Consider the following 26,606-nt stretch of genomic DNA (forward strand, 5'->3'; position numbering starts at 1 on the left):
CAGATTTAGGGTTAGAGATGTAACCTGGAATGGTGGGGCTGGTCTCCAGGGTAACTGGGGGATGATGAGACTGGTCTCTAGGGTAACTGGGGATAGTGGGGCTGGTCTCCAGGGTGACAGGGAAGGTTGGAGATGGTCTCCAGGGTAACTTGGGGTGATGGGGTTGATCTCCAGGGTAACAGGGAAGGATGAGACTGGTCTCCAGGGTAACAAGAGCAGGTAGGAGAGTTTCCAGGTTCATACAGAGTCAAGGTAACAGGTTAACTGCTGAGTCATTATGGATGGGCATCTGTGGCCTGCCCTGCCCCAGGACAATTTTGGATATGAGCTGCCAGCGGTGGAGGCAGCCATGAAGAAACACGAAGCCATCGAGGCAGACATAGCAGCCTATGAGGAGCGGGTGCAGGGCGTGGCAGAGCTGGCCCAGGCCTTGGCAACTGAAGGTTACTATGATGCCCGCCGGGTGGCAGCCCAGCGTGACAGTGTCCTGCGCCAGTGGGCCCTGCTGACCGGGCTGGTAGGTGCCCGGCGGACACGGCTCGAGCAGAACCTGGCTCTGCAGAAGGTCTTCCAGGAGATGGTGTACATGGTGGACTGGATGGAGGAGATGCAGGTAAGGGCCAGATCGGGGACCAGTGGTGGGGGTGGCATACCTGGAGGGGAGGAGGGGTCCTTACCCCGAAAGAATTGTCAAAGATGGAGAGGGAAGAGGAGAGAGACAGAAAGAGGTAACGAGAAAGGGAGACAAAGAGAGTGAAAGATACAGAGAGAGACACAGAGGCAGAGGAAGAATGTATGAGAGACAGAAAAATACCCAGAGAAGTAGATAAAAAGACACAGTAGTACGGAGACAATCAGGGACAGACAGGGACAGAGATTAAGTCAGAGGACGATTGAGACAGTTTCAGAGAAAGAAATCAGAGAAAAAGAGAGCTGGAGAAGCAGACCCAAAGGTATCACCAGAAATCTATTAAAAAATGGCTACAGAGGACACACAGGAAGATGGAATCCGTTTGAGAAAGAGAGAGAGACCTACGAGAGAGAGAGAGCTGGATACAGAGCGAGATGGAGATAAGATGATGGAAGCAGAGGGAGAGAGAGATACAGACACAAGCCATGGAGAGAAAGAGATAGGAATCGAGATGGAGGCAGAGAAATATAAACAAGAAAGGATGAAGGCAGAGAGAGAGACAGAGGCCAGAACTATGGAGATGATGGAGCATCCAGAGAGACAGAGATGGAGAGAGGTGATGACAGAGACATGGAGTCTGAGACAGAGATCAGAGTTCAGGTGATGGAGTAGAGGAGTGAAGGCTGGTGTGGGCGGTGGGTGGAAGGGGGAGTGGCCTGAGGGCTGATGCCCAAGCTACACTCAGGGCAGCTCTTACTTGTAGGCTCAGCTGCTGTCCCGGGAGTGTGGGCAGCACCTGGTGGAGGCGGAGGACCTGTTGCAGAAGCATGGACTGCTGGAGGGGGACATCGCAGCCCAGAGTGAGCGGGTGGAGGCCCTCAATGCTGCTGCCCTGCGTTTCTCACAGCTGCAGGGTGAGTCTGGGGTTGAGGACTGGGGTGGAGACTTTCAGGGCTTGTGCTAACAGAAGCAGAATGTCAAAAAAAAAAAAAAAGAAGAAGACGCAGAATGTCTCCTGAGATACAGATGAAGAAGTGAGCTCCCCGTCTTTGGAGGCATCCAAACACCAACTAGGATCACACTCCATCAGGGATATCACATGGGAAATTAGTGCCTTGAGTGTGAGGCTGGTCCACATGACTTCTTCCTGCTTTGAGATTCTGCAGTAATAGTTCACAGTTTTTGAGCATTTGTTATGTGCTAAGCCTTTCACAGTGGGGTCTCGGTGAATACCATAAAAAGACTGGGTGGGTAAGGCAGTTATTGTCAAGGCCTGTTCAGAATCAAGTGATAGAAACTCAATTTCAGTTAAGGAGAACAAGGGAAGGTACTGGCTGATGTAACTAAATGTGTAAGAAGGGTTGAGTTTTGCTTCAGGTATGGCTGGATCCAGGGATAGTTCAATGATGCTTTTAAGACTCCACCTGTCTCCAACTCTAGTGTTCATGTCTGTGTCACTATTGGGCAGTCCCTCCCCTTGTGGTGTAAATCTGGGACCATCCAGCCCACATTTACATCCCAGCAGCTTCATAGATCCAGGGAGACAGGCCCCTTTCTCCCAATATTCTGGCAAATGGCCCAAGATGGGTTTCATTAGCCTGTGGTGGGTTCCATTCCTACTCCTCAGCCAAGTATTATGGCCTGGGGCTATATACATGATCTAATTGGCCACATCTATGTGACATGCTCACCCAGGGCCAAGAGTGGGGTCAGCTCTCTCCAAAGACATGAACTGAGAAGGGGGCAGGGATGGGATGCCATTAGCAGAAGCAGAGGCATGGATGCCGATAGGCAAAAACTTAGACTGACTCTAGAAAGAGTCTCATTTTAGTGATGTCAACACCCTCCAGCTAAAGACCACCAGGAGCCCTGCTGTAGTCAAATTAAGCTTGATTTGCATGCATGGGAGTGTGGGGACCATGGGGCATCTTAGTAAGAGGATGTTAAGAGGGGCTTATTGTAGGACCTGGGCTTGTGTTAGGTGATTTGGGATAATTTAATGTAGTGTATTTTGCTGCAGGTTGGATGCTATCAGGAAGTGGGGGTAATTAAATGATTGTGTGTCTTAATCATTTTTAACCAGGTGGTGGGAGGAACATGATTGGCAGGAGTGGTTCACCTTGGCCAGGCGTGGGTAGGCAGGCAGGTGACTGTCTTGTGGTTTGCACAGTGACCTTGTTTTGTGTGCAGTCAGACATGATTGTGGAATGGTCTTGTCTTCATCTCCATCATGATTGCCGAGTGGTCTTTTTTTTTATATAATTTTATCTATTTATTTTTTGGTTGTATTGGGTCTTTGTTGCTGTGCGGGCTTTTCTTTAGTTGTGGCGAGTGGGGGCAAGTCTCTCGTTGTGGTGCACGGGCGTCTCATTGTGATGGCTTCTCTTGTTGCTGAGCATGGGCTCTAGGGCGCGTGGGCTTCTTTAGTTGTAGTTCCCTGGCTCTGGAGCACAGGCTCAATAGTTGTGCCTCATGGGCTTAGCTGTCCTGTGGCATGTGGGATCTTCCCAGAGCAGGGATCAAACCCGTGTCTCCTGGATTGGCAGGTGGATTCTTTACCACTGAGCCACCAGGGAAGCCCTGCTGAGTGGTCTTGTCTGATGTTTTGTCTTGTGCAACTGTGTATGAGTGCTGACAGCATCAAGACTGCTTTTTTCTTTCTCACTGATGAGGAAACTGAGGTGCAGAGGTGCAGAACTGATAAGAGGGTTTGGAGGCTGATCTGTCTCACTTCTTTATCTGGAGCTAAGGCCCTTGGGAATCCTGGTGCATTGTTAGAAAATGAAGAGGCTTTCCAGCTTTCAGGGGCTACCCAGGTGGTGTAGTGGCTAAGAATCCTCCTGCCAGTGCAGGAGATGTGGGTTCGATCCCTGGGTTGGGCAGATCTCCTGGAGGAGGAAATGGCAATTCACTCCAATATTCTTGCTTGGAAATTTCCACAGACAGAGGAGCCCAGCATGCACACACACTCCAGCTAGCAGGATGGTCGGGGGAGTTTCTCACTCTCATGGCCTGGGATATGTCCTAAGAGCAAATGTTGAGGTCTCCTTCCAAGTCCCGGTGCAGGCATCCCCATCCTGGCTCAACCCATCACCAGCCTCACAACCCCAAGAGACATCATTCATTCGTCATCTTTCACCCTTCATTCTCGTGGATGTTTGTCCAGGAGGCTCCCCCTGTCTTTTCCTTGTGAGATCTCAGCGCCCAGTGATGATGCACCAGCAGTGCCGTGGAAACAGCAAAGAGGCTAGTGTAGGGTGTGTGTTGTCATGGTGACGGGAGACAGCAGTGTGTGTGTTGTCATGGTGACGGGAGGCAGATCTGCCTGCGAAATGGTCCAGAGTTGGCCTCCTGATGTACCACTTCTTAGCTGATCCTGAGCAAGCAGCTTCCCTCCCTGAGTGTGAGTTTCTTCATTGGCAAGATAGAGCTAAGGAGGATACTGGCCTCATAGGATGGTTGTAAGAACTCAGTGACATTGGGTCAGAGTAAGGGCTGGATACATGGACGCCACTGATGTTTATTATTCAGTTGGGTGCCTTGGAATTTGGGTCAATTTCAGTGAGTGTCCAGCAATGCATAAACCTCACATGCCATCTAGGGCAGTTTCTCTCCCACTGTTTTGACCCAGTAAGAAATACATTTACCTCATGACCCACAGTTCACAGGCACATGTCCAGACACAGAGACACAAAGCCTTTGGAAAACAACGCTTCCCCCTACTTCTCATATTTTCTATTCATTCTACTCTATTCCATTAAAGAAATGCTGACTGCCACCCATTAAGTTAATCTCACAGTTCTCAAACCAGAGGTCCAGGTGTGTGCATGCGTGCTAAGTCACTTCAGTCGTGTCCGACTCTTTACGACCCCATGGACTGTAGCCTTCCAGGCTCCTCTGTCCATGGGGCTGTCTAGGCAAGAATGCTGGAGTGGGTTGCCATGCCCTCCTCCAGCAGATCTTCCCAACCCAGGGATTGAAACCACGTCTCCTGCCGCTCCTCCATTGCAGGCAGGTTCTTTAAGAGGTCCCAGGAGGAAGGTGAAATATTTGAAGATAAAAAGGAGTTTAGGTCATCACTGGGTTAAGAGATAAGATGACAGAGGATGAGAGAGGAGAGTCAAAACATAGGTTAAGAATAAAGAGGTTTCATTTTGTCAATTGCTGAAGGAAAAACACTGCACTCACACTAACATATAAAGATTCTAGGATTCTCTGAGTCTCCCTTTCCATTCCTCATTCAGTCAGTAAGTCACCGTTTTCACTAAGTGACTGCTCTGGGCTCCACCATGTGCTGAGCAGTGGTGGGAACATGGTCTGATGGAGACAGCCCCAGGTCTTGTCCTTACGGGGCTCCCACCCCAGTGGGAGAGACAGAATGTTTGCAACAGCCCAGAAGGGTCAGAGGTGGGATGAGGGAGTCACAGGCAGAGTGGCCCGCGCTGGGATGGGGGAAACAAAGAAGCCTGGGAGAGCCTGGTAAGGTGCTTGCTCCAGATTTGAGGTGTTGGGGAAGGCTGCCAGGAGGAGGGGACGCATAACCTGACATCTGGTAAAGTCGGGCCAAGGACTCGGCCGATAGCCTGTACCACGCTCTCTTGGGCGGCTCCTGGTCCGTGCCCAACCTGGGATCTCCCCCTTTCCGTGGCCCAGGTTACCAGCCCTGCGATCCGCAGGTCATCTGCAACCGCGTGAACCACGTGCACGGCTGTCTGGCGGAGCTGCAGGAGCAGGCGGCCAGGCGGCGCGCAGAGCTGGAGGCCTCGCGGAGCCTGTGGGCGCTGCTGCAGGAGCTGGAGGAAGCCGAGAGCTGGGCCCGCGACAAGGAGCGCCTCCTGGAGGCGGCGGGCGGCGGCGGCGCGGCGGGCGCAACGGGCGCGGCGGGCGGCGCACACGACCTGTCCAGCACCGCGCGCCTCCTGGCGCAGCACAAGATCCTGCAGGGCGAGCTGGGCGGGCGGCGGGCGCTGCTGCAGCAGGCACTGCGGCGGGGCGAGGAGCTGGCCGCGGCGGGTGGCGCCGTGGGCCCGGGCGCCGAGACGGTGCACCTGGCGGGCTTGGCGGAGCGCGCGGCGAGCGCGCGGCGGCGCTGGCAGCGGCTGGAGGAGGCGGCGGCAAGGCGCGAGCGGCGGCTGCAGGAGGCGCGGGCGCTGCACCAGTTCGGAGCGGACCTCGACGGGCTCCTGGACTGGCTTCGCGACGCCTACCGCCTGGCAGCCGCGGGCGACTTCGGCCACGACGAAGCGTCCAGCCGCCGCCTGGCCCGCCAGCACCGCGCGCTCACAGGGGAGGTGGAGGCGCATCGCGGGCCCGTGGGCGGCCTGCGGCGTCAGCTGGCGACACTGGGGGGAGCCAGCGGAGCCGGGCCCCTGGTGGTGGCACTGCAGGTGCGCGTGGTGGAGGCCGAGCAGCTGTTCGCAGAGGTGACCGAGGTGGCTGCGCTGCGGCGCCAGTGGCTGCGCGATGCCCTCGCTGTCTACCGCATGTTCGGCGAGGTGCACGCGTGCGAGCTGTGGATTGGGGAGAAGGAGCAGTGGCTGCTGGCCATGCGCGTGCCCAATTCATTGGACGACGTCGAGGTGGTGCAGCACCGGTGAGCGCGCACCGGTGGGACTCCTGGTCCCCTTCGTCCCGCACGCAGTCTCGATTTCCTTGATTCAACAATTTTTCCATGTTCACACACTTGGAACCAGTGTGTGTGAGCTTAGTAGCTCAGTCGGTTCCGACTCTTCGCGACCCCATTGGACTGTACAGCCCACCCGGCTCCTCTGTCCATGCGGTTTCCCAGGCAGAAATTCTGGGATGGGGTTGCAATTCCCTTCTCCAGGGGATCTTCCCAGCAAAATGGGAATGATATTTACTGGTCGCAACCTCATGGGCTCCTGGAGAACAGTAAATGTGCAAAATAGTTAGCAAATGCCTGGGTCCAGGGAGCATTCCAGGGGCGTTTGCTGCTATTCCTGTGAGACTTACAGTCACTTGGCTATATTAACCTCCAGAGATGGCCCAGCATGTTCCCTCCCCTGGGACTCCCATCCCTAGATGGGAAGGATGTTACCCCTTGCATAGATGTTACCTCCCTAGCGAATAAAACCACTCTGACCCTTGTCACTTTCTCTTCCCTCACCTCACTTTACATTTCTTCATAGCAGTTACCACCCTGGGACATATTAGATACTGATTTACCTGTTGGCAGACTTAGAGATGGGTCATTAAGTCAGGGGATGGACCTTCTGCACCCCTCTCTCTGAGCATATTCATCCATCCACTCATTCAGTGGATACTTATTGAGCCCCTGCTCTGTTCCAGGCCTTGGGCTGGGCATTGCTGGAAACACAGGCCTGGTCCCCACTGTTACTGTGCCCACAGTTACCCAAGCCACAGCCTTGGACATTGTTTTAAACAAGGGAAGACCATAGCCAGCTTAAAACGGTTCTCCCTGGCTGCCACGTAGAGGGTGGGCTGGAGGGGGTAAGAACGGTGGCTGGGAGCCTAGAGAGGCAGCTAGGGTAGGGGCTCAGGTAGGAGAAGACAGGACTGGACCAGGGCAGGAACCCAAGAGGACAGGCCATGGGGGCAGACAGGCTTTGGGGGAGTATTTGTCCAAAACAGAGCCCAGGGCTCTGGCCTAGGGAATGGCCAGGGTTGCGGCGGGGGTGGGGGTGGGGGGGGCGGTGTGGGAAGGAAGGGAGGGGAGCTGTCCCTGGGATGGAGACCCAGAGGAAGAACAAACTAGGGGAGATGTTGAAGCGAGTGTGAGTCACAGCAAAGAGCCCGGACAAAGAGCACAACAGGCTTTAAGATGGGGGACAGGCTCAAAAGGGATAATGTTGAGGTTGGAGACAGATGTGGGACTGATGGGCTGGGGGCAAGGGCGGGGGGGATGGGTGAGATGGACCAGACAGGATGTGAGCGAAAGCTGAGAGGGCCCAGGGCAGAGCCCTGAGGGACCTAACACTTAAGTGGCAGGTAGAAGAAGAGGAGCCAGCAGAGGAGCCTGAGGAGATGAGGTTGAGAGTTCAGAGGAGAACCAGGAGAAGGCAGTTTCACAGAAGCCAGTGAACAGGTCCCCAGGGTCCAGGCCTCACTGACCGTGTCCATCCTTCTTCCGCAGATTTGAGAGTCTGGACCAGGAGATGAACAGTCTGATGGGCCGTGTCCTGGATGTGAACCACACGGTTCAGGAACTGGTGGAAGGAGGTCACCCCAGCTCAGATGAGGTGCGTTCCTGCCAGGACCACCTCAACAGCAGGTAAGTGGAGCCTGGGGCTGAAAGTCCTTCTGAGTCCCAGGCCAGTTCTTCTTATCATTCTTTTCCCCAGTCACTCAACTATAGAGGTCAAGAATGTGCCCTTTCAAATTCCTGAGATGATAAGGTTGTTGTTGTTGTTCAGTCGACCCCCTGGATCCCAGCACCCTAGGCTTCCCCATCCTTCACTATCTCCCAGAGTTTGCTCAAACTCATGTCCATTGAGTTGGTGATGCTATCCAACCAGCTCATCCTCTGTTGCCCCTTTCCTCTCCTGCCCTCCATCTTTCCCAGTATCAGAGTCTTTTCCAATGAGTCAGCTCTTTGAATCAGGTGGCTAAAGTGTTGGAACTTCGGCTTCAGCATGAGTCCTTCTAGTGAATAAGGGCTGCGGGCCGCCTAGTAAATTAGCAAAATCTTGAAAAAAAAAATGATAATGCCCAGTGTTAGCGATGATGTGGTAAACTGAGGATAGAATACATTTCAATGGGCTCTTATTTACTTGTTCAGAAATGATTTATTGAGAATTCACTAGCTACCAGGAATTTTTCCAAGCACTTTTTTTTTTAATCTCCCAATATCCCAATTGCCATAGTAAAGTTTCCAGCATTCAGAACTCTTTAAGAATAGTAACCAGTTAAATCTTTCCCCCTAGAACACTACAAGTAGCTCTTGCAAGGTAGGATTCATAGATGAACACATAGATCCAGAGAGGTGAATTCCTTATCCAGATTTACTCAACCTAGTAAGCAGGAGTCAAACCCAGTTCTGCCTGAATCCAGAGCTGAGGCCCTTGACCACATATTGCAGTCTTCCCAGCAACTCTGTGGGGGTGTAAATACCCATATAAGAAAGGAGGAAACAGGAGCTCAGAGAGGTAAAGGTGGCCTAAGGTCCCATGGGAAATTAGGTGGGGATCAAGCCTGAATTCGAAGTTGAATTTGTCTGACTGCAGACTGTGCCCTTAATTGCTGTGCTGAGATCCCAATATCCAGTGATTTCCAAGCCTCTGTATCCTCAACAATCCCAGGGCACCAGGGCCTAAAAAGATAATGACAGCTAGTGATTTATGGAGGAGAAGGCAATGGCGCCCCACTCCAGTACTCTTGCCTGGAAAATCCCATGGGTGGAGGAGCCTGGTAGGCTGCAGTCCATGAAGTTGCTAAGAGTCGGACACGACTGAACGACTTCACTTTCACTTTTCACTTTCATGCATTGAAGAAGGAAATGGCAACCCATTCCAGTATTCTTGCCTGGAGAATCCCAGGGACAGGGGAGCCTGGTGGGCTGCCGTCTATGGGGTCGCACAGAGTCAGACACGACTGAAGCGACTTAGCAGCAGCAGTGATTTATGGCATTTAGTGAGATGATGCGCCAGTGCTTTAGCCACAAGAACTCATTAAACACCTAGTGAAGTGGACATAATTATCTGCCTTTTTTCAAATGAGAAAACAGAGACGACAATGATTTGCCCAAGTTCACGTGGTGAATCTGGCCAGAGCAGAATTTGAACTTGAGCCCTTCTGATTTCAGAGTCCTAATCTCTGCCCTTGTGCTGTGTCCATTCAAGAGGGGACAGAGAGAGAGTTAAGAAATAAACAATAAAAGAACAAGATATTTGGAGAATTGTAAAGATTCATGCAAGGAAACCAAACCAGTCAAACCTAAAGGAAGTCAACCCTGAATACTCATTGGAAGGACTGATACTGAAGCTGAAGCTCCAATGCTTTGGCCACCTGATGCAAAGAGCTGACTCACTGGAAAAGACCCTGATGCTGATAAAGATTGAGGGCAGAAGGAGAAGGAGATGACAGAGGATGAGATGGTTGGATGGCATCACCAACTCAATGGACATGAGTTTGAGCAAACTCTAGGAGATAGGGAAGGACAGGGAAGCCTAGCCTGTTGCAGTCCATGGGGTCACAAAGAGTCGGACACAACTTAGTGACTGAACAACAAGACAATGCAGGAAATAGAGTGACCTGGTAGGGCATAACTGGGGCTTGGGGGTGAGTTTAGATCGTGTCATGACATTTTGAACTGGGCCCTCAAAGAGGATGAAAAGGATCTAGCCACAGGAAGAGTATAAATGGGGGAGGGGAGGGAGGGTAAGCATTCCAGGCCAGGAGCACAGCCAAGGCCAAGGCCCTGAGGCATAAAGGGGCTTGATGTGGTCCCGGAGTGTATCCCCACTCCTAGCTAGCAGGTACTGTTTGAAGTGCTTCACGAATCATATCAATAACTCATTTGACTCTCACTGCACCCCTGTGAGGTCAGTACTGTGCTATGATTGTGTGCATTTTACTGGTGGGGAAATGAGGCACAGAGAATGTTGCCAACCAAAGGGTACACAACTCAGACCTGACTCTGAGCTTGACACTGTTTGGCAGTATCATCACTTGCTTGAGGGCACAGAACAAATTAAAAAAAAAAAAAAAAATCTTTTGACGGCACCTACAGGTCTTAGTTCCCTGACCAGGGATCAAACCTGTGCTCACTGCATTGGCAGTGTGGAGTCTTAACTACTGGACCATGAGGGAAGTCCCATAAATTTATTTTAGGATAAAATAGGTTTGACTCAGCACCTGGCTTATAGTACATGCTCAACTACTATTTATTGCATCCAACATATTATCTGACGTCATAAGCCAACAGATTTCACATTCTTTGGTTCCAGAACCCTTTGCATGCTTAAAAGCAATTTAAAGACCCCCAAAGAGCTTGATTAATGGGTTATATCTGTCAGTATTTACTATATTAGAAATTAATACTGAGTAATGTAAAATAGTAAGTCGTTAAAATAACAATAATAAACTTACTATGGTAACATAACTTTAAAGGAAAAAGTGACTATTTTTCAAAACAAAAAAATGTAGCAAGAAGAATGGTGTTGTTTTGCATTTTTAAAAAATTGTTATTTACTTTGGCTGTGCTGAGTCTTTGTTGAGGTGAGAGCTTCTCCAGTTGCCTATGTGGGATCTTAGTTCCCCCACCAGGGAAAGAACCCGGCCCCCTGCATTGGGGGCTGGGCGTTTTATCCATTGGACCAGCAGGAAAGTTCCTGTTTTGCATTTTTGCACATCTTTTTAATGTCTGGTTTAAGAGAAGGCAGCTGAGTACTCAGGTCTGCTTCTGCAATCAGTCTTTTTCCTGTAGCTTTTGGAAATCTCCACAGTACACTCGGCACAGAATGAAAGTGAAAAGGCAAATAGCGTCTTAGCATTTTGATGAAGATAGCTTTGCCCTCGCTCAGGTTACATTTTGAGAACCGCTGTTCTAAGCAAATGTGCCCGGCAGAGTCCATTTTACACAGGCAGGAACTGGGGCCCCGGGAGATAAGGATGACATTCCAAGGTCACACAGTGGCTGGGTTCCACCCAGGGTCATGGGCCCTCCACACCCAAGGGTGGGGGCGGGTCTCCATCTTCCTTACACTGCCCTGCTTCTCCTGGGCAGGTGGAACCGCATCGTGGAGCTGGTGGAACAGCGAAAAGAAGAGGTGAGCGCGGTGCTGCTAGTGGAGAACCACGTGCTGGAGGTGGCGGAGGTGCGCACCCAGGTGCGCGAGAAGCGGAGGGCTGTGGAGAGCGCGCCCCGGGCGGGCGGCGCCCTGCAGTGGCGCCTTAGCGGCCTGGAGGCGGCTCTGCAAGCGCTAGAGCCGCGCCAGGCGGCCCTCCTGGAGGAGGCGGCCCTGCTGGCTGTGCGCTTCCCGGCTCAGGCTGCGCGGCTGCATCAGGGTGCGGAGGAACTGGGCGCCGAGTGGGGCGCTCTGGCCAGCGCGGCTCAGGCCTGTGGCGAGGCGGTGGCGGCCGCCGGACGCCTGCAGCGCTTTCTGCACGACCTAGACGCCTTCCTGGACTGGCTGGTACGCGCCCAAGAGACGGCGGGCGGCGGCGAGGGGCCCCTGCCCCGCAGCCTGGAAGAGGCAGACGCGCTGCTGGCGCGCCACGCGGCGCTCAAGGAGGAAGTGGACCAGCGAGAGGAGGACTACGCGCGCATCGTGGCGGCCAGCGAGGCGCTGCTGGCGGGCGACGGCGCGGAGCTGGGCCCGGGCCTGGCACTCGACGAGTGGCTGCCACACCTCGAACTTGGTTGGCACAAGCTGCTCGGCTTGTGGGAGGCGCGCAGGGAGGCCCTGGTCCAGGCGCACGTCTACCAGCTCTTTCTGCGCGACCTACGCCAGGCGCGAGCGGTGCTACGCAACCAGGTGCCCGCTTCGGGGGTTGGCACATGTGGGTGTCTGAGGCCGCAGGGGATTTCGGGAACAGAAAACTCTATGGAGGAGTGTGTTTGCGGGGACCACTGGGTTCCTGGCGTACCTCATGCTGCGGGGGTGGGGGAGGGGCGCGGGTTTCTGGTATGAATAGCTGGGTTTGTGAATAATCCGGTGTGAACAAGTGTGGGTGTGTGTATAACAGAATTTGAGTATTACGATGGGGAGTAGGGTGTCTTAGTCTGGTAGAAGTGACTAAGAGTTTGTGGACTGTTCTGAGTGAGTAATGCACTTGGACGTTCTTTGGAGTGACTTCCTGGGTTTGTGGGTTATCTGGAAGGAAATAAGAGTATGAGTTTGATTGGTGATGGTTAATGGGGTTTAAAGAAGCTCTTGGGGTGGATAACAGAGGATGAAGGTTATGGCAGGAAGGTTCAGGTTGAGGGATTCTTGTGGTCAGTAAATGATTGTGGATTATGTGGCTGTGGGGGCCTAAATTAGCAGACTATCTTCTTCTTGGGAATGGCAGATTGTCTGCACAGCGTCACTGCGTTTATTATGGCTTGAGGAATCAAGTGCCATGGTTATCTGGGAACAGCTGATCCAATTCAAGGATCTTTCTGCGACGGGAACCAAGTTTGAGGATTTGGACACGATAAAAATACCTAGTTTTCAGATTGTCCAAGAGTAGGTACCAGCTTTTAGGAATCATTTTAGAAAACATGGGCTTCCCAGATGGTGTTACTGGTAAAGAATCTGCCTGCCAATGCAGGAGATGCAAGAGACGAGGGTTCAATCCCTGGGTTGGGAAGATCCCCTGGAGGAGGAAATGGCAACCCACTCCAGTACTCTTGTCTGGGAAATCCCATGGACAGAGGAGCCTGGCGGGCTATAGTCAGTGGGGTCACACAGAGTCAGACAGGACTGAGCAGGAGCACCTGTTGGAAAGCATGACAGCCTGTGCTGGTGTCAAGAGAGAGCTGGCTTAGACGGAGGGTGAGCTGGAGGAGCAGACAGCAGGCCCCTGGAATCATGAGGTTACTAAACACTGCAAGCTGAGGTGGCCTTGAGACACTCATTCTGACCCACCCATGTTACCAGTTAGAAAGCTAACCCCAGAGAGGGAAGGAACTTCCTTGAAGTCACATGGCACCTGGTAAGTCTTCATCAATTAATCAAATACTTACGGAGTGCCTACGCTATATCAGGTGCTTTTCTGGAGCTGAGCACAGAAGAAACAGAACACAAAATCCCATCCTCATGTGGCTGGCATTCATGTGTGTGTGTGTGTGTGTGTGTGTGTGTAGGAGACGGAGGAGATGATAAAAAAGTAACTGTGTATATAATATCATGTCAGATATATGCTATGAAAGGATTTCCTAGGTGGCTCAGTGGGAAAGAATCCACCTTTCAAGCAGGAGACTTGGGTTCACTCCCTGGGTCGGGAAGATCCCCTGGAGAAGGGAATGGCAACCCACTCCAGAATTCTTGCCTGGAAAATCCCATGGACAGAGGAGCCTGGCGGGCTACAGTTCATGGGGTTGCAAAGAGTCGGACACAATTTAGGGATTAAAGAACAACAACAAATACGCTGTGAAAAATAATAAAGCAGAGTAAAGGGATAGCTGCGGGGGCGGGGGGAGTGTGGAGAGGATGATACTTTTGACAGAAGGTCAGAGACCTGAGGAAAGTGAAAGAGCCAGCATGGGGATATCTGGAGGGAACAGCATGGGGCAAGGACCTGACGTGGGGCCACGCCTGGCACGCTCAATGCTAGAACCTAGTGAGCAGGGGAGAGCAAAGTGGAGGCTGGGCAGTCTGGTCCTGAATGGAGCAGGGCCGACCAGAGCCTCCCCGTCCTTCATCCCCAGGAGATGGCACTGTCAGGTCAGGAGCTGCCGGGCACCGTGGAGTCGGTGGAGGAGGCGCTGAAGCGGCACCGCGATTTCCTCACCACGATGGAGCTGAACCAGCAGAAGATGCAGCTGGCCGTGCAGGCTGCCGAGGGCCTGCTGAGACAGGGCAACGCCTACGGGGAGCAGGCCCAGGAGGCTGTGACGCGGCTGCTGGAGAAGTAGGTCCCTCAGACCCCAGGGGCCCAGGGGCTGGGATTCAGCACAGAGGAGGGGTGACGAGGCCAGAGTTCCCTTTCCTTCTATCACACTTCTGCTTCTCTGTCTCTGTTTTTTTGGCCGAGCCATGAGGCTTGTGGGATCTTGGATCCCTGACCAGGGATCGAACCTGTGCTCCCTGCAATGAAAGAGCTGAGTCCTAACCACTGGGCCTCCAGGAAATTCTCTCTCTGTCTCTCTCTGATTTCTACTTAATTCCATATTGCTTTAGATTTGATTTAAGTTGATGTTGGTGAAAAGGTAACTTGTGATTGATAACCCCAAAGCTGCAGAAGTCTGTACTGTGAAAAGTTTCTCTGCCAAGCCTGCCCTCAGCCTGGAATAGCAGGACTGGTTGTTACAATGTTAACATCTACTGTGTGTCAAGCACTATTCTAGTTCAGTTCAGTTCAGTCACTCAGTTCTGTCCCACTCTTTTCGACCCCATGAATCGCAGCACGCCAGGCCTCCCTGTCCATCACCAACTCCCGGAGTTCACTCAGACTCACGTCCATAGAGTCAGTGATGCCATCCAGCCATCTCATCCTCTGTCGTCCCCTTCTCCTCTTGCCCCCAATCCCTCCCAGCATCAGAGTCTTTTCCAATGAGTCAACTCTTCGCATGACGTGGCCAAAGTACTGGAGTTTCAGCTTTAGCATCATTCCTTCCAAAGAAATCCCAGGGCTGATCTCCTTCAGGATGGACTGGTTGGATCTCCTTGCAGTCCAAGGGACTCTCAAGAGTCTTCTCCAACACCACAGTTCAAGAGCATCAATTCTTCGGCGCTCAGCCTTCTTCACAGTCCAACTCTCACATCCATACATGACCAATGGAAAAACCATAGCCTTGACTAGATGGACCTTTGTTGGCAAAGTAATGTCTCTGCTTTTGAATATGCTATCTAGGTTGGTCATAACTTTTCTTCCAAGGAGTAAGCGTCTTTTAATTTCATGGCTGCACTATTCTAGGCCCTGGGCAAAACAGCAACCCTTCCCTTCCCAAGAAATATTCCAGCCCCCAGGCAGTGACAGGGAAGCCTGGTGTGCTGCAGGTTGTGGGGTCGAAAAGAGTCACCATGGGGTCGCAAAGAATCGGACACCACTTAGTGACTGAACAACACGACACCAAGCAGAGTCCTTTACAGGATTTCCTTCAGGCCTGCTTCTTTCTGTCTGTCATTGCTGTTTCTACTCGTCCTCGTGACCCCAGCTTTCTCCTCTCTGGCATGAGTGAGGCCAGAGGAGAGCCTAATACTCCTCTGTCTTTTGTCTCCTGATGGAAATCATACCCCGTCCCTCCACCACTGTGCAGAGTCCTGAGACCCCAGCCCCTCATCTGTCTGGCTCTGGCATCCTTTTTCCCTAAATTTATTTGGGAAATGGATGGTGGAGTTTCCTAAAGGAAACTTGTATGGGGATTCTCATCCTGAGGAAACAAATTCATGGTCTAGTGTCCCCAACTCCAGGCCTGGCACCTTCTTTCTTTCACTCCATGTTTCTTTTTTTTTTTTTTAATTGTATTGGCTTTATTTGTTTATTTGGCTATATCAAGTCTTAGTTGCCACACACAGGATCTTCACTGCATGGCACGGACTCTCTAGTCGTGGCACACAGGCTTAGTTGCTCCAAGGCATGTGGGAATCTTAGTTCCCTAACCACGGATCTAACTCAAATCCCCTGCATTGCAGGGCAGACTCTTTAACTGCTGGACCACCAGGGAAGTCCTTCACATTTCTTGAGTATCTACTCTCCGCCAGGCTCTGCAGAATCAGGAGGAGGAGCCTGGAGGGCTGTTCTTTTGAGTCGCGCCTTTCTTCCTTTGAAGTCATTACTTGTTTCTTTTGTTCTATTGTTTATTCATTTATTCTTCAGCCAATTAAACAGGGACTGAGTCCATGCTGTGTTCCCGGCTCCTTGTGGGGCAGTGCCGGGCATCCCCTGGTAATCGGGTCAGAACACGATTCCATCCTTTACAGAGCTCTCATGCCATCTGGCAAGAATGGCCAAGAATGGTCAGAGCCGGGCTGGGGGAAGCATGGGCAGAATGGGCAGGTCCAGGATGGAAGAGGTGCAGGGGTCTGAGGGAGCCCTGGGGTCAGACAGGGCCAGGTCCCAGTCCCAGCTCTGCCTGTCAACCTGTGAGATTCAGGGCAAGTCACTTCTCTCTCCCCATGGGCCTCACCTCGCCTGGAACCTGGCCCTGCCCTGCGTGAAAAGATGTTCTTGCGTTTTGTCTGCATTTGGCACATGAGGCTCAGAGAGGGGAACAGACTGGCCAGAGGTCACAGCTGTTTTCTCACCCTCCAGGAGACAAAGGGTTTCTCTCATCCCTGGGACAAGTTGGCTGGTGAAGGCCTGGAGGGACTGAGTTCAGTTCCATTTCAGAGGCATTTCCTGTTTCCGGAGCTGAATCTGGGCGGGACGGAGTCCATATTCTGCTTGTCTCTGGCTCTTCATGTTCCTCCATTCAGCTGTGTGCTCGGTTATCTTTGTAACTTCCTCTCACATACTCCATCACTTTGCCTCCATCTCTCTGTAATCTATGTATTTGTCTCCTTCTCTCTCCCTGTTTTTTCTACTTATATCTACATCTGTCTTTTCTGCTGCCTCTCTCTTTTTCTCAGACATTTTACTTCTGTTTCTGCCCTCCCTCTTTCTCTCTGCCTGTCTCTCTTTCTCTGTCTTATAAAATTAATTTTTGGCTGTGCCGGGTCTTCATTGCTGCTCATGGGCTCCTCTTGTTGCAGAGCATGAGCTCTAGAGAGAGGGCTCAGTAGTTTCAGTGCATGGGCTTAGTTGCTCCGTGGTGCATGGAATCTTCCTGGCCCAGGGATCAAAGCTGTGTCCCCTGCATTAGCAGGCAGATTCTTAACCACTGGGCCACAAGAGAAGTCCCCTCTATGTCTCTCTTGCTTTCTTTCACTCATCAAATATGTATTGAGCACCTACTGTGTGCCAGGCCCCTTTTTTAGGTATTGGGGAATACAGGGGTGAGCAAAACAGATAAAAATTCCTGCCCTCGTGGAATGACATCCTACGAGGAAGACAGGATAAATACGGGATATATACAGTGTGTTGGATAGTGTTAAGTGCAAAGGAGAACGTTAAAGAAAAGAAAGCCAGAAAGTGTTGGGCAGCGGTCAGGAGGGGTCTTGCTAAGAAGGTGACATTTAAGCACACTTTGAGGGGAAGAGTGTTCCAGGCAGAGGAAACAGCCAATGCCAGCCAACACTCTGAGCTGGGAGTTGTTTGTTCAAGGCACATCAAAGTGGGACCCTTTCAGCCCTCTCTGCCAGGCCTCTTGGGCGCTTTGCCTGCACTGCAGGCAGGAGGCCAGGCTGCCTGGGGCTGTGATGCCTGCTGGCTCCGGGTTGGCGGGGCCTGGGTGCAGCCTGGCCAGTTCACTTAGACCAAGGGCCTGCCTCTCTTTGCCTCCCTACGGCTCCAGCCCTGCTCTATCCATGCCCTGCTTTCATCCCTCTTTCCAGCTCTGTTGCAGCCGTCTGGCTGGCTGGCTGTGTCTTACTGGTGGCATCTTGCCACTTCTCTACCTGTCCCTTTCTGGGCTCTCCCTCCCAAGACTCCCTCAGCCACTTTCTTTCCCTCTGCTTCCTTGTCTACGGTGGTCTCTTGCTCTCTGTCTCTCTGGCACTACCCCTGCTTCATTTCTTTTTCTCTGTCTTTTCCTATTTTCTCTATCTCTGGGCCTCTTTCTTCGTCTCTCCTGAGTCTCTGTCAATCACTCTTTCTCGAGGTCTCTGTTTCTGTCTGTCTCTGGTCTTGTGTGTGTTTCTGTTTGTCTCTCTAGGTCCTTGCATCCTTCTCTGTCTCTCTGAGTCAGTCTGCCTCTCCCTCCTGATCTTTCTCTCTAGGTGTCTCTTGTTCTCTAAGTTTTTGTCTCCCTTGGTATCTCTTACTCTGTCTGTAGATCTCTGTTATCTCTCTCTATGGGGTTGTGCCTCTCTAAGTGTCTGTATTTCTTTCTTTCCAGATGTCTACCTGTCTCTGTCCCTCTCTTCCCTCCCCTCTGTCCTCTCCAGCTCTGTCTCTGGCTTTGCCCCCACTGATGTTTCTTTGCCTTTCCTCACATCCCCACGTTGCTCTCTCGCTCGATCGTACATATGCCCCAGGTTCTTAGCCCTGCCAAGTTCGATGCCCTCACAGCCCTGCTGCTAGCGCCCCCAAACTCAGGCTTCCCCCAACTCCTATCTCCTCATCCCCAGGAGCCAAGAAAATCAACTACGGGCCCATCAATGGATGCAGAAGCTACACGACCAGCTTGGGCTGCAGCACTTCCTCCGAGACTGCCACGAGGTAGGAACTCTAGCCGAATTCCAGCTGTGCTGGGCACTGGGACTTCTTCGCTAGGGAGGAAAGTGCTCCAGAGCAGAGGCGTGGTGGGGGCAGGGACGCCCCGTCTAAGTGGGTCGCGGAGCGATGTTCACCTGGCACCGCCAGGAGGCGTGCGCATCCTGGCCTCAGTGCGCATGCTCCTCAAGTCCCTCCGCCCACGCGGGCGCGGGGAGGGGCCTTGGGCGCCCCTGGCAACGGCGCGCGTCCGCGCCCGAGGGTCCCGCGGGGACGCGCGCTGATCTCACCTTACCCGCAGGAGATTCGTGAGAAGTGCTTTGCCGGGGAGAGGGACCAGAGACAAGGAGAGGAGTATGCGGGGAGGCGCGGGTGGACCAGAAATCCAGAGCGCAGTTTCGATCAAAGGTGGTCCAGGACCAAGGCTTCACCCCTTTAAAAGCGTCCAGGAATCAAGCTCTGCCCCTTTGGAGATGATCTGCACACCCATTAGGATCTCCCCAAAACAGAGGTGGTCTAGATCCCTTTCTTCATTAGAGACGACTCAGGAGATAATGTTGCCTTGCATTCTATAGAAACTACGCTGGATCCTGACCCCATAAGAGATGGACCCATGAGAGATGGCCCAGTAAACATTTTCCTAATCCCAAACAGAGATGATCCTGGTCTCACCTATCTACCTGACCCGGGATAATTAGCAACCCCTCCACGAAGACACAGTACAAGTTTTCTGCAACCAAAGATGGTTCAGGAACCAGGTCCCAGTCCCCCCAGTCAAAGATGATTTGATTCCCGCCATGGTGAACCCCCGTGTTCCACTCCCCCCGCCGCCCCCCACCCCACCCATGAAATGGTTAAGGGCTTCCATCCTCTCCTCCCAACTCAAGTTCGTTAGAGATGGGTCTGGGACTCGAACCCACTAGAGATAGGTTCGGGTACTCCCTGTCCCCTGCCTTTTTCCCACTGGGAGAGTATTCTGGACTGAAGTCTTAAATAAGAGTCCAGGCCCCCTCCCACATTTTCCACTCCTGTATATCTGAGATAGCCAGGAATCTGAGCCCCTTCCCATCAGAGATGATTCAGAAGCTCACCCCCCATCACATCGCTGGGGTAAGCCAGGCTCCAGCCTACCCCCCAGCCAATCTCCGCCGCTGTTTGGCCCTGGAGCCCCTTCCCCCTCTCGTTAGATTGTTCTGGACCAAGCCCAATCATCTGAGATGGCGCAGAACCCCCGCCCCCCACCCCACGCTTTAGGGAGGGTGATGATTTCTCCACCCGCATCTGGGGCCCGGTAGGGAGGCGGGCACCGAGGCAGGCAGGGGGCGCGCGCGGGCGGGCGCGTTGCCGCGGCGCGGGGGCGGGGGAGGGGGCGCGCGTCCGCCGGAGACTCAGCCGTCACCACCGCTGCCGCCGCCGTCGCAGTGGAGGGGCGAGAACCCGCCCGCCCGCCGCAGGGACGCCCCATCAACGCCTCCGCCACTTCAGGTCTCGGGGGCGCCCAGGGGAGGGGGCTGATGCGCGCCCCCGCTGAGGCGGGCGGGGTGGGGGGCGGGTAGGGGGCTTGGGCGCGTGCTCGCCCGCCCGCCGCGGGAGGGAGGGAGGGGCGTAGGCGGCGCGGGGGTGGGTCAGCTGGGCGCTGGGACCCCAGCCCCGGGGAGGGGCCCAGATGCCGGGAGCTGTCCGCGGTGCTGCTGCGGGTGGGACTGAGGGGCCGGGTCCCACGGGATAGTATCGGAGATACGGGACTTCTAAGGCTACTCCTGGGGTAGTGTGGGTTTGCCCTGGGGATTAAAGGGATCCCAACCTCTCTAGGGGCCTCTTCTCTGGGTAGTGGGGCATCTGAGATTTGCGCTGAGGTGGGGGAACTCTCAACCTTTGAAGGGATTCTTCCCTGGTTCTTTCGGAATCTGAATTAGCCTTAGATGATGGGGGCGAGTCACTTTTGCCGGGATCTGCCTTGGGCGATGAGGGTCTTGGACTTGTTCTGGGTTTGGAGTGCTCCGACTTTGGGGGCTTTTCCCCCAGTTATTTGGGACTCTGGCTTTGCCTTCAGTGATGGGGGGTCAGTCACTTTGGGGGGGGGCTTTACTTTGATGACGGAGTACCTCTCCTTCAGGGTCTTTGCTTTCCCTGTGAGCTGTGACTGCCATTGGCAAACTCTTCCCTGTTATGTGGGGAATCTGTGAATAGCGTTGGAGGATTCAGCATTTGACTTGGCTTGTGTGTGTGTGTGTGTGTGTGTGTGTGTGTCTATGTATGTATGAAGGAGTCTGAAACTGTCCTGGACCCCTGGGGAGCACATGCCCAGGGGACAGAGTGATGTTTGGCCGACTGGGAATTTGTCCTTGGCTATGACTGCAAGCTAGAGTCCATGGCTTGTTTTTTTTTTCCAAGAGGGAGGAGGAGAATCTTGTGACTGAGGGGGGAGGAGAAAGAGGAGGAGCAAACTGTCCAGGTGCCAGGTTTGGTCATGAGTGGGGAGGTTCCTGCTTGAGGGACAAGTCTTATTGGAAGGGAAGGGTGGCTCAGAAAGCAGCCTTGTGATTGGTCCTGCTGAGAGTAGAGAGAAGGGCTCACTCCTGTTGCTTGTGTTTGGATGACTGATTTTGTTGGGAAGTGGGGGCACTAGAACTGGCTTTGGTTTGGGAGGGGGGTTGGCTACAGAAGTTCTCTCTGGTCCATGTTGGAGAGTCTGATCCTAGATTTGGAGTGTCTCCTTTGGGGCAGACTCATTTGGGGAGCCAGAAGGTAGCCCTGATGCTTGCATTTGGGGGGTTGGCTTTGCTTGGGAGTTAGAACTCATCATGATCTTGGGAAACTGTAGTCTTGGCCTGAATCCTCAAGGCTGGATCTGGGGAATCCTGTGGGCTCATTAGCTAGGCTGGACCTGGGTTGCAGGGCACAGGTCTACCCCAGATGGGAGGGATGGTTTGGAGGGAACTAGACTTGGTACTAGGGCTTCCCAGGTGGTGCTACTGGTAAAGAATCCGCCTGCCAATGCAGGAGATGCAAGAGACACAGGTTCCATCTCTGGGTTGGGAAGATCCCCTGGAGCAGGAAGTGGCAACTCCAGTATTCTTGCCTGGGAAATCCCATGGGCAGAGGAGCCTGGCAGGCCGCAGTCTATGGGGGCCATAAAGAGTCAGACACGACTGAGCATGCACACAGACTTGGCACTAGTTGGGAGATTTTTAGGGGTTCATCTAGCCATATCGGGGGTTTAGGTTTAGATATGGGGCCTTCACTTGATACCTTTGGGAATGATTTGGATACCTTGAATTGGTCCTTATTAGAGGTGGTGAGAGGAATCAAAGAATCTAAGTATTTCTGGGGGTGGGGTGCAAGGCTGAATGAACTAAATTAGATTGGAGGGCTTGTTTTGGAGGTTTGATTTGGCTAGGGGTAGGAAGACTGGTCCAGGAACCCTGCCTGGGAGCTTAGGTCTTATGGGAAGTTGAGAAGGGCTGTCCTGAAGACAGGGGCTAAGGGATGAGGCATTCTGGAGAGCCTTTCATCCATTCCTCTACTCCCTAGAAGAGGGCTTAAGCTGCCCTCACTACCGCCCCCCAACCCCCGCCATGAAGGCCTTACTTGCAGAGGTTCTTCCATCCCACCTTTTTCTTCCTCCCCAGTCCTAGAAGCCTAGCCCCCCCTCCAAACTGGGGACATCGTGGTGGGAATGGGGGGCTATACTAGGTTGTGGAGAATTGGCTGAGCCCCTCCCCCTGTCCTGCACAGCTGGATGGCTGGATCCATGAGAAGATGCTGATGGCGCGGGACGGCACACGGGAAGACGGCCACAAGCTGCATAAGAGATGGCTCCGGCACCAGGCATTCATGGCCGAGCTGGCTCAGAATAAGGAGTGGCTGGAGAAGATTGAGAGGGTGAGGATTCAGAAAGCCCCTCTGCCTCTGCCCAGGGTCAGGGGCCTCCAGGGAACTCACGTCTCACCTCCTTCACACTCCACTGCCAGCCTGCATTTCTCATACCTTTGAACTGCTTCAGGTCATTTCCATGCCTATTCCTAGCTCTGTGGCCTTGAGTAATTCATGTAACCTCTCTGAGCCTCAGTTTACCCGTCTGTAAAATGGCCAGCATCTCTTCTGAATGGCTGTTAAATATTTCACCCCTTCCTAGAATCGCTTCGCCAGGCTTCCTTCCACACCATTTGGAGCATTTGCAGTAGGAAGTTAGGCAGTCAAGGTGAGGCAGCCCCCGGAAGCTAGGGTTAAAGTGAGCACTGGACTTCCAGGGACATCCCAGGGCTCTCATTCTGTCTATGCCTGTTACTAGTTCTGGGGCCTCAAGGGAATTGCGTTAACTTCTTTGAGCCTCAGTTTGCTCTGCTGTATTTTCATTTTTTATTATTTTTTACTTTTAATTTTTTACTGAAGTATAGTTGATTTACAATATTGTGTTAGTTTTTGGTGTACAGCAAGGTGATTCAGTTATGTATATGTATAGATAGATAGATAGATGTATATATATTTTTTCTTATGGTTTATTATGGGATATTGAATATAGTACCCTGTTCTATCCAATAGACCTTGCTCTACTTTATTTTTTTAATTTTATTTTTTAACACCAAAAGCATTTTGTATTGGGGTTTAGCCAATTAACAATATTGTGATTGTTTCAGGTGAACAGTGAAGGGGCTCAGCCATATATATTATGCTCTACCTTAAAATTAAGGAAATAAATAATAACTTCCCTGGGCTCTTGTGTATTTAAAGTACTTAACACAAGGCCAGGCACCTAGGAGCTGTCATTGCTATGGTGTTGTTATTTTTAATATGTAATATGATATATGTGGCTCTAGGCCAACATATGTGGGAGCTGGACTTCAGTCTTGGGGGGACCCAGGTAGATTTATGCTGTAAACATCAACCCCCAAAATTGCCCCTAGACCTGCAGCCCTGTATCCCCCCACCATTCTAACTCAAATGGAGACACCAAGGTGGGTCTTAAACCCTTAAATGGTCACTGGTGCCCCATAAATGGTGGCAGGAGGCAAAGCCATGCTCCTTGACTTTGAATGTAACAGAGGTTTGTTCTCTCTGCCTCTCTCCCCCTCTGTCTCTTTCTTCCTTCTGCCTCTCTCTGTCTTATGGTCCTCTTGCCATGTTTGTAACTTGCTACATATCTGTGTCCATCACTGTTTTCTCCCTGTCTCCTTCCCATGCCTCTGTGTGTCTCTCTGCCTCTCTCCCCCCACCACTGTCTGTCCGTTTCTCCTCGTCTCTCCTCCCATGCTTGGTGCTTTCTCTGCATCGACCCCCCCATGTCTTTATCTCTCTGTGTGCTCTCAACTCCTTGCTTCCGTCTCTCTCTCCATATCTCTCCCTATGATCTGCTGCCCTCGTATTTCTCTGTCCCTCCCTCACTCTGATTTCCTACCCCCCATCGTCTGGGGCAGGAGGGCCAGCAACTGATGCAGGAGAAACCAGAGCTGGCGGCCTCAGTGCGGAAGAAGCTGGGCGAGATCCGGCAGTGCTGGGCGGAGCTGGAAAGCACCACTCAGGCCAAGGCGAGGCAGCTCTTTGAGGCCAGTAAGGCTGACCAACTGGTGCAGAGCTTCGCGGAGCTGGACAAGAAACTCCTTCACATGGAAAGCCAGCTGCAAGACGTGGATCCTGGTGGGGACCTGGCCACTGTCAACAGCCAGCTGAAGAAGCTGCAGGTATGGCCTGGCTGATGTAGATGGGGGCTTTCTAAACACAGTAGGGCCCCAGCCAGAGTCAGACCCCACTGGAGGTATTTCAGAGGATATTTAAGATAGGGGTTTAGTTCAAATGTGTTAGAAGGGCTGGAAGCGGAAAGGGAATATGAGGCAGTCCAGCTAGTTAGTTACTGGAAGCAGCTGCCGCCCCTAGGGCAGGAGAGGAAAGGGAGAAGAAAGATTCAGAGCCAAGAAGGTAGATAACAAGCACACTGAGGGTTTCTCAGAACCCTGACATCTGTTTCCCTGGATAGAGAAACCAAGGCCCAGGGCCAGAGGGATGGCTTTACACAGAACAATAACAGTATTCATGGGACTTGCCTGGCGGTCCAGTGGTTACAGCTACGTGCTCCCAATGCAGAGGGCATGGGTTTGATCCCTGGTCATGAAACTAAGATCATTCATGCTGTGCCACGTGGCAAACAAATAACAAGAAGAAGAAACGGCGTTCATGGAGTGTCCTCTTACTGAGGAAGCCTCCTTGCTCAGCTCTTACTGACTCCCGCCAGCAATCCTGAAAGAGCAGTACTATTATTATCTGCCATTTGACCAACAAGGAAACTGAGACACAGAAGGTAGCATGCCTGGCCCAGGGACACACAGCCAGACAGCGTCTCCGTCACAAAGCAGGGGCTCTTAGAAGACAGACCACGTCTGCTTTATCTCTGCTTCTGGCCCGGCAGCCAGTGGATGCTCAGTATCTGACTGGTGCGCTGACTGAAGGTTTGAATGTGGGTGCTGAGTCCGTCTCACCTCCCAAGGTGTGACAACTCCTGCCCATACATCTTAGGAACTATGCCTGAGGCTCTGGGGGGTGAACGTATGGCCCAGGGTAGCAAGTGGCCGAGCCTGGATTCAAATCCAGGTCCCTCATCTCTTCACTGCTCCTGCATAATTATGCATCTAGAGTGCTTGACACGGTGTCTGGCAAAAAAAAAAAAAAAGTCGACTGATAATAAAAACCCATGTCACCGGTGAGTATTTATTCAGTTATCTATGCAGCAAATCTGTATTGAGCACTTATGTCAGCACGCCAGGCACTTTTCTAGAATATAGCAGTAAGCAAAACAGACGGAAAATCGCAGCCCCCGTGAGGCTCCCATTCTGGAGAAATGGGCAAAGGAGCAAAGAGAAACACACACCTGCATGAGATACCAGGGTCGTTACCGCTTTCTCTACCCCAGTGGTTCTCAACTGCCTCATCTCCAGGATCCCTTACAAATCTCCAGGATCTCTTACAAATCCCTGAGAATCCCAAAGAACTGGTTTGTGTGGATTATATCTCCTGATGTTTACTATATTAAAAATTAAAACTGAGACATTTTAAAAATATATTTTTATTTATTTGGCTGTACAGGTGTTAGTTGCAGCAGGCAGCATCTTTAGTTGTGGCATGCAGGCTCTTAGTTGTAACATATGGGATCTAGTTCCCCAAACAGGGATCGAACCTGGGCCCCCTGCATTGGGAGCACAGAATCTTAGTTACTGGACCACCAGTGACAGTGAAAGTCGCTCAGTCATGTCCAGCTCTTTGCGACCCCATGGACTGTAGCCCGCCAGGCTCCTCTGTCCATGGAACTCTTCAGGCCAGAATACTGGAGTGGGTAACTGTTCCCTTCTCCAGGAGATCTTCCTGACCCAGGAATCAAATCAGGGTGTCCTGCATTGCAGGCAGGTTCTTTACCAGCTGAGCTAAGTCCCTAAAACTGAGACATATTTAAATGATCGGTTTGTTTTAAAACAACAGTAAGGAATCAGTCAATCACATATTATCCCCAAAGCATTCTTTTTCGAAGAATAGCTATAATTTCCAAAACAATGGAGGCAGAAGGGTGGCTTCATTCTCAGTGTTACAGCCTCCTTTCATGCCTGGCTTAAAAGAGCACTGGAGGGACTTCTCTGGCAGTCCAGTGGCTCTGTGCTTCCACTTCAGGGGGCATGGGTTTGATCCCTGCGTGGAGAACTAAGATCTTGCATGCCATGAAAAAGGCACTGGATTCTCACTGCTTCTGCATTCCATCTCTTCCAATAGCACAGGCCTGACAGTTCCTGCAGAACCCTGCTGTGCACCTGGGAGAGAATGAGAGAGGCAAATAACACCTTAGTATTTTTAAAAAAATAATAGTTGTAACCTAGGGACTTCCCTGGTGGTCCAGTGGCTAAGACTTCATGCTCCCAATGTAGGGGGCATGGGTTCCATCCCCGGTCAGGGAACTAGATCCCACATGCTGTAACTAAGAGTTTGCATGCCACAATTAGAGATTCTGCGTGCCGTAATGAAGCCTGAAGATCCCACGTGTCGCAACTAAGACCTGGCACAGCCAAATATTTTTAAAAAATAGTTGAAACCTTGCAGACGCCTTGAAAAGTTCTTG

General features: G+C 52.2%; 1 protein-coding gene across 8 annotated transcripts in view; it reads left to right on the forward strand.

Moving 5' to 3' along the window:
* Positions 1–26,606, forward strand: part of SPTBN4 (spectrin beta, non-erythrocytic 4) — an 81,832-nt gene that overhangs the window by 24,416 nt on the left and 30,810 nt on the right. For 6 of the 8 annotated variants that reach the window (XM_059876855.1, XM_059876857.1, XM_059876856.1 and 3 more), the window contains 9 exons: positions 311–613; positions 1,395–1,545; positions 5,285–6,224; positions 7,746–7,883; positions 11,337–12,087; positions 13,965–14,167; positions 18,427–18,517; positions 22,250–22,396; positions 23,929–24,192. In XM_059876855.1, coding sequence (XP_059732838.1) covers positions 311–613; positions 1,395–1,545; positions 5,285–6,224; positions 7,746–7,883; positions 11,337–12,087; positions 13,965–14,167; positions 18,427–18,517; positions 22,250–22,396; positions 23,929–24,192 — 2,988 coding nt within the window. Of the gene's footprint in view, positions 1–310; positions 614–1,394; positions 1,546–5,284; positions 6,225–7,745; positions 7,884–11,336; positions 12,088–13,964; positions 14,168–18,426; positions 18,518–19,883; positions 19,997–20,170; positions 20,277–22,249; positions 22,397–23,928; positions 24,193–26,606 lie in introns of those variants that run through there. The other 2 variants (XM_010814782.3, XM_010814783.4) reach the window with 2 other exon arrangements.

This window comes from Bos taurus, chromosome 18, assembly GCF_002263795.3.
Source record: "Bos taurus isolate L1 Dominette 01449 registration number 42190680 breed Hereford chromosome 18, ARS-UCD2.0, whole genome shotgun sequence".
In the NCBI taxonomy this organism is placed as follows: Eukaryota; Metazoa; Chordata; class Mammalia; order Artiodactyla; family Bovidae; genus Bos; species Bos taurus.